The 12,395-nt window shown below is 44.5% G+C and overlaps 1 protein-coding gene across 1 annotated transcript in view; it reads left to right on the top strand.

The window, feature by feature from the left end:
• IGSF3 (immunoglobulin superfamily member 3) overlaps positions 1-12,395 on the top strand; it is a 147,660-nt gene that overhangs the window by 97,765 nt on the left and 37,500 nt on the right. Inside the window, 3 exon segments of the mRNA XM_006018883.2 lie at positions 4,954-5,364; positions 7,732-8,121; positions 9,829-10,230. Of these exon segments, the coding sequence (XP_006018945.1) occupies positions 4,954-5,364; positions 7,732-8,121; positions 9,829-10,230 (1,203 nt within the window).

The raw sequence follows: 12,395 nt of genomic DNA, 5'->3' as shown, positions 1-12,395 counted from the left end.
GCAGGAAAAAGACTTGAGCAAGATGAAGATCAGATTTAATTTAATAATATGAAAAGAGTTATAAGAGCTCCTTGGCTTCAGGGCAGAGAGCAAGAGCTGAGCAGCTCTGGAAAGTATTCAGATAGGTTTTAAATGAGAAATTTAAATCTCATCATGCAAGAGTCGTGAGTAAGAAAGTTTTAGGTGCAGTCAGCCACTGTCATTTCTGGAAAAGGAAGAGGAAGGGAAAAACAAACGTGTGATGGTTTTTCCTAGGATAATGAGGAGGGCTCCTACAGGGGCAGGTTGTAGTTTGAGAAACCTGCCAGGCTAGTGAGCGAGAAAATAGTGCAAGGAGGACAAGGGGAGAGAAGAAGGCATTACCAGTGAGGTCCAGGGGCAGTGACCTGATGAGTAAAGATTCCTCCCCAGTGGCTCTCCCTGCTTGGAGAGGGCTCCAGTTTCTGAGCAGGCCCTGATTACTAGATACTCAATAGATGTGACATCAGTGGCATCCTTCTTGCTAGATAGGAGAGGTTTTCTTTCCTTGACCTCCTGCCTTGCTGCTTTATTCTCTCCATCTTTTATCCGAGTCCTTGGCCATGAATATCTCCAGAGTCTGCCTTTGCTGCAACTCAATGCTGGAGCAGTGGCTAAGTTAAATAGGATTCCTGGCAGCTTCTCTAGTTATCAAAGGGTTCTCTGTAATGATGGCAAAAATGATCAGGTGTATTAATGATGCTGTACTGGTTCTTAGAAAAAGCTATGGCCAGCCATAGTCATGGATGCTGTCTGTCTGTTAACTCATGGATATAATGCTGGCATGCCTTGATTCAGGAAGATGATGCTATGTGAATTTGCATATGTTTATGTTCAGGATGTTGGGGTTTTTTTGTTTTTGGGTTGTTTTTTTTTTCCAATCAGAAAGACATTTTTAAAGGACTCCATCAACCTGGAATATACTCTCTCTATAAAAAAAATAAGCAGCTGCTACAGTTCCTCCCCCTCTATTTGTCCTGGCATTGCCCCTGCCAGGGGTAGATCCAGGGGGAATGCACTAGTGCAGATGCACCCCTCTCCTTTGATTCCTGCTTTATCCAAACTTTAAAACCAACTGCCTAGGAGCGGTCGCAGCATTTCTATTCAGGCAGCACTGATGGAGTCAGCTGATTTGATGGCTCATTTATCATCTGATTCCTGCTACTCTCTCTCCACTGCACAGGCATTAATGACACTCTAGAAGACTAGATTTTATTCTGTGAATCTGAGTGAGATGTACATTTTCCTATAATGATTACCAAGCTAATGATACAATCTCTTTTGACTATTTTGACTGGTTTTTGCCTAGTTGTGTTTTTTTTTAAACTTTATATATAATCTAGCAAATTCGTACACATTCCAATAGTTATATTTGTTTTTGCTCTGGCCTGAAGCTGAATAATATGGTGCTAGCCCCCTAGCTATTGGTAATCCTTCTAGTTTCTAGTTTTAACTAGAGAAATGTTTGTCTTATGATGATGTGCCACACATTCTGTCCCCCCGCTCCTTTTCAAAATCCTGGATCTGCCCATGACCCCTTCAAAGCCCATTCTTGTCTTCATTCACTGTCACCCAGACTTCTCCACGAAGGGACACGGGGCAAAGAGGGTGCAGGAAACATGCGCATATGTAGTCAGATTCTGGGATTCTGGCAGTGGGACTTTCTATCTGTGGCACAGAAATGTGGGCCTGATTTCTTAACTATCTTTTCTAGTTCCTGACTTGGGTAATGCATGTTCCAACAAGCACCTCAAACAGGTCTTTAAAAATAAGCAGAAGATGTACAGGCAATGAAGAAATAAAACCTATCAGTACTCAAGAAATACAAAAATAATGCGAGACTGGCCAAAGGCTTAGTTCTGCTCAGCTCACAAAGAATATTGAAATCAAATAGCAAAAGCTTCTTTGATCATACAAATGAAAAGTAAGCCAGTTGGAGGCACAATAGGCTAAAGATGGGGTGGACAACCTAAGTATGGCCCAATAACCGAAAGTGTTGAGGACATTGTTGTGGGGGAGCAGTACCACAGTGGAATAAGGACTGGATTATGGAAACCTGAAATGGAAGCAAAACTTTGATTGCTTCTGTCACAAAACTTGGGGGTCCCAGATAATCTTCAGCCTAAAATATTGAAGGAATATAATACAAAATAGCAACTCCTCTTGCACGGATCTTGACTGAATCAATCAACTCAAGGATAGTAGCCTGTAACTGGAAAACGGCAATGTAGTACCTGCTTTTAAAAAAGGGTGAAAGAGTGACCCAGGCAATTACAGGCTTGTTAGCTTGAATTCAGTAGTGTGTAAGGTGTTAGAACAGATGATGCAGGAAAGAATAATCAAAGGTATGGAGGTAAACAGAAGAAAACAGGACAAAGCGCAACATGAGTTCATTCAGGGAAGATTGTGTCAGGCTAATTTAATATCACTGTGACAAGATAACACACTTCTTGGATAAGAGGAATGCAGTGAACTTGATTTATCTAGCTTTAAGAAAGCTTTTGGTGTTGTGCCTGCTGGGTAAATTATTGACCAAACTAGAAATGACAGGATCGTAAGATGCATAAGGGGTTGGTTTAAAAGGGTTATGTTGAAAGGTGAGCTATCTTACCGGAGAGGAGTAGCCAGTGGTGTTCCTAAGGGGTTGATCATAGAACCTACTTTGTTTAATGTTTTTGTCAGCCAACTTGGTTCTGGAGCTAGAAGTATCCCCATGAAATCTGCAGATAACATAAGGCTGGAGCTTGAGTATTGCTAACATGAAAGAGGATCAGATTGCAATAATACAGAAAGAAAATCTTGTGGAATGGAACATTAGAAATGGTATTGATTTTGACGGTATGAAGCACAAAGTCATGCTCTTGGGGACCAGCAGCAAGGACTTTAGTTGTAAAATGGGGTTGCATAGACTGGAGACAATGGAGGAAAAGTGAGACCTGGATGAACTAGGTCAGTTTTAGCATAGGATGGCTATGAGCAGCCAAGGGTGTATTAGGCAGGGTATTGTCAGTAGAAACAAGGAGGTCACTAATACAAAGCCTGGGTAAGACTTCATTCAGAATACTCTGTGCAATTCTGGTCACCGCTGTTCAAGAAAGACGAATAATTTCAAAGAGCCACTAAGATGTTTAAGGGAATGGACACTTTTTCTTGTGCAAAAAACCCCCTCAAGAAGTTTGTTTTAGTTAGCCTTACAAAACAGATGTAGAAAAGGGATATGACCATCCTTTACAAGTACGTAAGTGAAAAATGAACGTTAGCACAGGCTCAAACAGCTATGGGCATATTTACATTGTAAAATATATGATGATTCTTAATTTTCGGAAGAGTGAAGTTTTGGAATGATCTTCTAAGCCAAGTAGCGGGACAAAACCTGAATCACTTTTAAAATTGAACTGGATAAGGTTATGGAAGGGCTGGTATGGCGGGGCTCAACAATTGGTGTGTGCAACATGGAATCAGATGCACATGTTGGGGTATAGAGGTATCTTGTCTTGCAGCGTAGTAAGTGTCTGCCAGTTCCTTGTTTCTGTGCTTTTGCTGGTGGCCTATAGGAGCCAAGAAGGATTTTTCCCCCTCATAATTGCTGCTGACAGTTTGTTTTGTTTTGGTTTTTCCTCTGAAGCACTGGTACATTTGCCATGGAGATTTTGTTGTTTGGGGCACACTGATGTTCTTATCAGTACTTTAAACAGAGAATTTCCTGGGTAGAGAGTCTCACCAATTGGGTATCACAATTACCAAATTTGGGGGCAGGAAGGAACTTTACCCATAAGTCAGATTAGTATGGACTTTGGAGGAGGGAGGATTGCCTTCTTCTCTAGGTCATGGTCCTTTTTCTAAGTTCTTCTGAACATATATTGAGCAGTTACTCCCCTGTAATTGCAGTGGCAGGGCCCTCATCTCCCCTGCTTTTAGTAATGGTGCATTGTAAGACAGTATTGTTGTTCAAGTGCTGTGCCTTGTAGCTGTGTAAGGGGTTGGAAGTGGTGATTTTGGGGATGTCTTGGGTAAACAGTTGCCCTCTAATGCAGGGGACAGGACTTGATGGTCCAAGAGACCATCAAGCCTGCTCCTTGTGGCTGGCTGATTTTTTGGAAATGGAGAAGAGAGGAAGAACTCTTCTTTTTCTGTGGGGCACATGGGCGTTATCTATACCTCACTACTGGTAACAGGCTCAGCCTTTACCCAGTAGTTTTAGTACCAGTTGCCTGATTTCATGCATCTCAGAAGCGAACATTTGGCAAATCTGCAGTTGTACTACTACCCCCAAAAGAGCCTTTCTCTGCTAAATTCCTTTGTTTTGCTTAAGGGGGTCATTAAAATGTGAAAGGATTTAGACAAGGGAGAGAGAAATTTGGTTTTCTGACTTTTTTTATGAGAAAAGATTAAAGGTGTTCCACCTGTCTAGTTTGGCCAGCGACTACGGGGCAAAAGGCCCTACTAGGGACTTGCCAGGCTTTGAAGGATGTCGACATCAAGGAGAAAGGAGGAATTGTTATGGGTAGACCAAGGGTACCTGGCTAGGAGTAAAGTGAAATGAAGAGGAGGAATGTTTAGGCTGCATGAGATGAACACCTTGACTGTAAATGGGATCTATTAATCTGTGCACTGATTACATTAGAGATGTGATGAAAGGCCCTGTGTCATAGCTTGGGGTATGCAGCGGTACTCTAACAAAGCACTAGAAAATATACTGTCAGGAACAATCTGTGTTGGCCCAGGGCTCTAGGGAGAGGAGCCGTTCTGTGGACTAGATGTGGCCTAATAGGGCTTTCCAGCTCCTGATGTTTATGATTCATTATAACTGTAAATATAAACCCTCTCCCCAGTGCTGCTCTAAAGAATCCAGCTCTTACTTCCTCCCTTGGCGCAGAGGTTTCATGTCATTAACACTTGAGGTTCATTTCCCTCCCCCCATTCTTTTTATTGCAGTTATTCCAGATTCCCTCCGGGTGACCTCGCTTCCACAGACATTAAACAAAGTGGAGCGTGACTCGCTGGAGCTGAAATGCGAGGTGTTCAAGAGCACGGCCCAGCACAGCCACCTCTCCATCTCCTGGTACCGACAGAAAGCAGGCGAGCCTCCTGTGGAAGTGATCTCCCTTAGTCGCGACTTCGTCCTGCGGGCAGGCAGCACCTACTCGCAAAGGCAGGCTACCGGTGACATCCGTCTAGACAAAGTAGGAGAGACGACATCCAAGCTCACGGTCTACAACCTCCAGCCATCAGACCAAGGCGAGTTCTACTGTGAGGCAGCCGAATGGATCCAGGATCCTGACGAGTCCTGGTACGCCATGACCCGCAAGCGATCGGAGGGCACCATCATCCATGTCCAGGCCACCGGTCAGTATCTCTGAGGTTTTTTGCTTTTTGGACAGGTGGCTGGGAGGGGCTGAAGGTATTAGATGGGGAAACACTTGCAAGAGATGCCAGCAAGTGACCAGTCTGTCTGCCTGTGTATACAATAGTCTCCTGAGGACAGTCATGGAAGTCTTGCTACCAATGTCACTCTTTAGTACTAGACTGGAGGAAGCCATGAAGGATCCTGGGACTTGGCTGCTCTCTTTTAGTGCTCATTGGTTAGGACAGCCTCAGAGGTTTCTAGCTTGGTGGAACCGCAGGCAGCCACGCTATAGACAGGCATCTCCAAATGAAGTGCATCAAGTGTGCTGGGATGTGTCTTAGCACAGCTGAACCTCTTCATTGGGCAAAATGAATGTCACCCATAGTCCCGGCGTGACAAACGGCAGGGATGTCTGTTTGCTTTTGCTTTGTTCTGCCGTAAAGATTTGTATAGCAGCACAAAGGTGACATATGTTTGCAGGCTATAAGTGGCCTCCAAAATGATCTTCTTTGCTCATGGGAAGGACAGGTTAGATGTAATATAATGGATCTCCTTTAACGCTGTGGGCATGGGCACATGGACAAGTTACCATGAAATAAAGTATTTACAGCACACCAACTGTTCTGCTGTAACTGCCCATACTCATGGTCATCTGCTGTACTAAATGAGAGCTAATCTGAGGTAGTTTGCCACCTCCTGGCCCTCTACTGACCATGTAGATTAGCTCTCATTTACTGTAGGGAAAAGGTGCACACACAGGCAGTGTATGGTTAGTTGACAGGCTGTAAATCCCTGCCTTTGCTTAGTTCATGGTACCTTGTTAGTGTGCCCACCATTTCATGTTGCAGGTGGCATGCGTCTATGGGTTGTCTTGAGGAACTGCCCTCACCCACAGGAGTGCATTTATCTCACCAGTCAGACTTTGGCTTTGCATTAACAGTCCCTTCTACCATTTGTAGCGTTGCCTCCTTTATATTTCTTTCTGGTACTTCTATGCCTTGAACTAGAGAAAGTGCCTTGAACTGTATGTATGTGCCCCATGGTGAGGCACCATACCCTGCATATGGTCTTCTAGAGTCTGTTTGTTGCATAATGCCAGGGTCTACATGTAGTGAACTAGGAACCAAAGTGTGCTTCAGGAACCAAAGATTCTTTAAGCTGACATTGAGCTCTGCACTGTAAAGGCTGTGACACACTTTTTTCTGATGGAAAGGCTGACATGATTCCTATGCCCTCCCCAGAAAAGGGCGCAGGGTGGCTTACAATAACACAAGATAGTAATTCAATCAGATAAAATACTGAAATCAAATAGTTCCTGATAAAACAGTTCTCTAAACAATAGCCCAAACTTAACCCCACCACTACAAGCCTGATAAAACAAGTAGGCCTTTCAGTGCCTCTGGAAGATGCCGAGGCTCAGGCTCTGATGGACCTCAAAGAAGAGGAAGCTCCAAAGCTGAGAAACAACGATTAAGAATGACCTCCCATATATTTTTGCTAAATGCCCTTGGTTCACAAATGGTACTTGCAAGAGAATGCTCTCATACAACCTTGGGGATTATAGTCAAATGTAATGGAGATGGTAGTCCCTTAAATAGGGTCTGAGTCATTTACTATACATGTACTACAGGCCTAGAAAAATTAGAAGTTAATAGTAACCATGGGGAACTCTTGTTTGTGAAGGAGTATGGTTGAGGGCTGCTCTTCCCTTTCTCCTGAAATGGCTGATTTGCCAGAAAACTAAGCCTGAGATTTAGCAGATATCTTAAGCACACATTTCAGGACCTGCACCTAACAACTGTATCTTCAGAAAAGGCAGTGAGACTGAATGACGCTGAAAGAATAAATTTGCCAAATTCGACAAAGATTTTTATATTGCATGTGAACCATTTGCAAGTCAGATTTTTTCTATGTGGTAGTCTAGGATCTGAAAACATCAATGGACTCTTTCTATCTGGTTTTATCAGCAGACCCTGATTTGAAACTGAGCAGACAAAGCTGCTGAAGCATGGAGCACAATAGACTCCTCCAAGTCAGTGTCCCATAACCCTACTGGATCCTCAGTTTAAAATGCCTATACTGACTTTGAGCTAGGGAGAGTGACTATGGGCTTGTTGCTCACCATCTCACCATATGTGAGCGAGAGACACAAAAGTGCCAGATACTCTGAGTAAGAATGGGAGGCAGCAGTGCCTACTGAATTAAAATAAGAGTAATTCCCACTTCCAACAATGTCATAAAGACGAGCTGGCATCTGTACAGTTTCACATGAGGGGTAAGTGGTGTTGGATTATTTTTCAGAGTCACTCTTCTGACCATAGCAGTGTTGTGATGACATGGGTGTGTACGGGTCCTTGTCTCCCCAGATAAAGAGTTCAGTGTCCGACTGGAGACGGAGAAGCGGACGTACACAGTGGGTGAGCCAGTGGAGTTCAGGTGCATCCTGGAAGCACAGAACGTTCCCGAGCGCTACTTCTCCATCTCCTGGGCCTTTAACAGCTCTCTGATTGCCAGCCTTGGGCCCAATGCTGTGCCTGTGCTCAACAATGACTTTGCCCAGCGTGAGGCCCTGGGGCAGCTCAAGGTGGCCAAGGAGAGTGACAGTGTCTTTGTTCTGAAGATCTACCGTCTCCGCCTGGAGGACAGTGGCAAATACAACTGCCGGGTGACTGAGCGGGAAAAAACCGTGACTGGGGACTTCATCGATAAGGAGAGCAAGAGACCTAAGAACACACCCATCCTGGTCCTGCCCCTCAGTAAGTAGAGAAAGGGCATCTGTGGGGTGCTGAGTTGTGCTCAACCAAAGCTGGATTTTAGCAGGAGGAAGCACTAATCCCTGCTTGGAAAATTATGAGAGTTAAAAGCCCAGCAGGGAAAACTTTTGTTGGGGAAGAGCCATAGTTCCTGGGCTGGAAAAAATGGTCCTAACCTTGGTAATGTGTCTGGTTGATACCAGGGATAGAGCTTGGGATTTTTGCTAAGGCAGGGCCAGTGGGAAGTTGGCATTATTCCTGCCTGACTTTCTTCACTTTCTGTTGCAGGGAGCTAGGGGCTCTAAATTGCTAATCCTCCTTGCAAAACTTTAACAGGGAGTGCTGCTAGCCTGACAGTGGTTGCTGGCTCATCCTGGAAGCAGCCTGCATGTTGAAATGTTTCAGTGGCTGCTCAGGCACTGCTGTCTGGCAGCTCTTGCAGAGTTATCCCAGAAGCTCTTTCTTAATCAGAGAGGTTGTTCTCCAGGCTTCAAAGAACCAGTGATTGCATTTTCCCATGCCAAGATTCATGCATCAGCATAGGGACCTAACTCAAACCTTGGGTGTTTCACTCAGCCAGAGCTGGTGAGAATGTTCTTGTCTGCCCCCTATTTGCATGCCTTTCAAGTTTCTCAGAGGGGATATGGTACATGCAGAAACAACAGGGTGAGATGAGGCGGACCTTTTGATTCATTCGTTCTTTTTTGTCTCGCTGTTTCTCTCTAAACCAAGTAACCTAGCCATAACAAGGTACACAAGTATGGTTCAAGTTAGCCTAACAATAAGTATTGACCAAACAAAGGAATATCTGAGAGAGGATTTTGTGTAATATTGTCCTTCTGTTTGTTAACTTCGCAGTGAAATACGGTCTGTTGCAAAGCCGTTTCTCCCCTTTCCCCTGAAGTAAAGGGACAGATGTAATTCTTCAGTTGTTTAGTGTAGTCTCTCATTCATTTGGGATTAAAAATTACATTAGCCAGAAGCCCTGCACTGGATGGCTGCCTTAAAAGGCAGCACTTCTCGACCAAAGAACTATGACACATAGCATATGTTGAGATCTCATAAACCTCTAGCTTTAGAAACCGCAGAATGTGACTTCTTTAAAACAAAAGTTGCTGAGATTCCACAATCCTCATGGAAAACAGAGGGGTTACCAGTGCTCAGCACCTCTGAAAATTAAGCCTTTAAAACTTTGTCTCTGGAAAGTTCAAAATCCTAGTTTTCTGCTGATATAAATCACTGGTAGTTAACACTAGTATTATTAGTAGTAACAGAGGCTTGTGAGATCTGTTGGAAATGGGAAAATGGTAATCAGGATTATGTGACTGAAAGTCTATTGGGTTGGAAGTTTTTTGGCAGAACCAGTTGTTATCAGCTTTATACATCACCAGTAGCAACACACCTACTTTCAGAACCATTTGTTTTCTGAGATATTATCCTGGACCTGTGACCATAAAATGTTTTGGCTTTTCACGAACAGTGGCAGGACAGATTTTCAGTCTTACTTGTGCACACAAGACCCCAGTGGCAACACGCTAGCCACGGACCCACTTTGCATTTTGCATACATAAGTTATATGTGCACCTATCCAACGTGTGTGCAGTTTTCTGCACCTGACCTTGGAAAAAGTCTCTGTCCACCTTGTATACTGAAAAGTGGCAAATCTTGTCATCGCCTGTGTGCATACACATTTCTCTCCTGTCTCCCTAGAGACCAGCATCTCTGTGGAGGTGACCAGCAACACCAGCAATGTCCTGGAGGGGGAGAGCCTGCGCTTTGGCTGCAACGTGCGCTCAGGATTTGGGGCCCAAAGTCGCCTCTCAGTCACTTGGCAACTCGTGGACAAACAGAACCGGCGCAGTGAAATTGTGCGACTGGACCGGGATGGCACACTGCAACCAGGCCCCTCTTACACAGAGCGCAGCAGCTTTGGGGGTATCCAGATGGAGCAGGTGCGGCCTGGATCCTTCACTCTGGAGATCTTCAACAGTGTGAAGGCAGATGAAGGCCACTATGAGTGCCGTGTGACTGAGTGGACGCGGATGCTGGACGGGGAGTGGCAGATGGTGGGGGAACGGCACACGAGCATGCCTGTATCCATCACTGCTCTGGGTGAGTAACGTAGGTGCTGTGGCATCTGTGCAATGTGGCCCGGCATCTCCTTCCAGCTCTCTAGGGGATTCATTTAGGAGGCCTAGTCCAGCTAGTGGAAAGGAGTCTCAGACCCTTCTGCCTATTCTGTGGAGCTCTGGAAATAGTCACTAGAGTATTGATTCTCAGTTGATTCTCAGGGTGCTGGGGGCACCTTGGGGCTCTGAGATCTTGGAAGGGTGCCAGGAGGTGTGAGGAGATTAGTGCAGGCTCAGGCTTGTCTCTTCCTGGCCACTGCCCTCTGAAAGGAGGTAAGCACTGTAATAAATAAATTAGTTTTTTAAATGGGGTTCCAGTCAGTTCACAGAAGTTTATGGAGGTCTGCCTTGAGACAAACAAGGGGTGCCTTGGGTCTAAAAAGGTTGATAACCACGGAGCTAGAGTAGAAGGCAGTGATCCCAATATGCTTGTAATAGGTGCATCCTCCTTACCATGCCAGTAGGCATTGCAGTGGTAGCTTTGCTGGAGGAATGCAGCCTCTCATTCAGACTGGTGTCAGGAAAAGGGGGTGGGTAGTAGGATTGTTAACTCTTCTCCTGTGGCACCTTAGGCCTCATGGCATCTCCGTAGACCAGATGAATACTGTTTCCACTCTCCAGGTGGGGTAAGTGAATCAGAGGGAGGCTGAGGATCGGACTCTCAGAAATTCGGAGAGCCTGCAACTCTAGCAGAAGTCCACAGGGGCTGCAGGCTGGACATAAGCAACTAGCCAGAGGCCACGCAGGGAGACTGTTATTTGCACTGGCATTATACCCATGAGCCCTGGCTGCTGGTGCCCTATTCTAACAGTGAAGAGGGTCCCTCTCTTTTAAATACAGTAAACTACATTAGTTTAGAGGAAGGCATTTGGAGAACTGCGTAAGTTGCAAATTAGACTCAACTAGCCCCAGTTTTGCTATATTAAGTCCTGGACCAGTGCCCAAATGCTTTGGATGACTGAAGAACCAGTCACTGTTCTTGAAAGCCTGATAATTTTGCAAAATGCCAGAGCTATAAACAATTGGTATGTGCTGCTGGAAAGCTGAGGTAAATTTTCAGCTTTCCACTGCTTACACAGTATTTATCATGAGTTCTGGCAACATGTGAGAGATCAGATTTTAAAATTGTATCATATCCTGATTAGCATTTTGCTTCCTCCGCCTCCTTCCCTTCAATTCTGACCTGATTTTAGAGGGTAGTTTGTCTTGAGCTGGAAATCATTGCTTTCTGCCATCTAAAAGTAGGTAGGAATCCTAAATTACCAAGAATTAAAGCCAGATTCTAAGCGGGTGTAAATCAGAAAGGCCCCTCTGTTTGTGGAATTTCATATAGTATAAATCAGCCTAGCTCCGTCGTTTAATCTGTATCTTTTGTAGCTTTGTGAGACAGGCAGCTAAATTCATTTCAAAATTGAAGGTTGGGGCATGGAATGGAAGCAAGGGCGGTTCTTGGAGTGGCTAGCTTCTAAATGGTCTCATTCATTCTTTCTTGTTGGCAGTTATCTGGGTGAAACTTCCCAGTAGTTCCAGAAAATATAACTAAAACATACCCATCCTTCCACCACAGTTTGCTGTCCCAGCAATGTCTCAGCAATTCCCGAGGGTACAAACAGTTTGCATTTATAACTAAGAGGAGCTACAGAGCTCAATCAAATTTAGTGGAGAAAACTTCAGACCTTCTGTGCAAAGCTTGATATTTTTTTTTTTCAACTTGATGTTTTTAAAGTGTTTTGAGATGCTAAAAGGAAGGTGCTAAAAAAGGGGCAGGAACTCATTGCTGTGGAAAACGCTGCAGAAAATACTGCAGTCAGTTTGATGAAATCCACATTCTTATCTGCACAAATTAAGGTCTAATCACTTGTGACCTGCCAGGGTCACAAACATTTTAGCTAAACTGGTACAAATTATTTCAGGACCCATAACCCTTTCAAAGTGCTGGTTCCATAAGCAATCAAAAATCAGAGGCCATATCTGATGCCAGAGATATCAGAAGCTTTTTTGTATGCAAAAAAATGGTGGTCTGAGGTATGATCTGAGGTAGTCATGGAGTTCACTTGGGAAATGACTATCTTGTGATGTGTATGTTGATAGAACAGAGTGCAGAGCACTTCTGGAGTCAGACTAGTAAATCATCTCCTGGCCAGGATC

Source organism: Alligator sinensis, unplaced genomic scaffold (genome assembly GCF_000455745.1).
Source record: "Alligator sinensis unplaced genomic scaffold, ASM45574v1 scaffold19_1, whole genome shotgun sequence".
Lineage (NCBI taxonomy): Eukaryota > Metazoa > Chordata > Crocodylia > Alligatoridae > Alligator > Alligator sinensis.
This window is presented reverse-complemented; position numbering and strand designations above follow the sequence as displayed.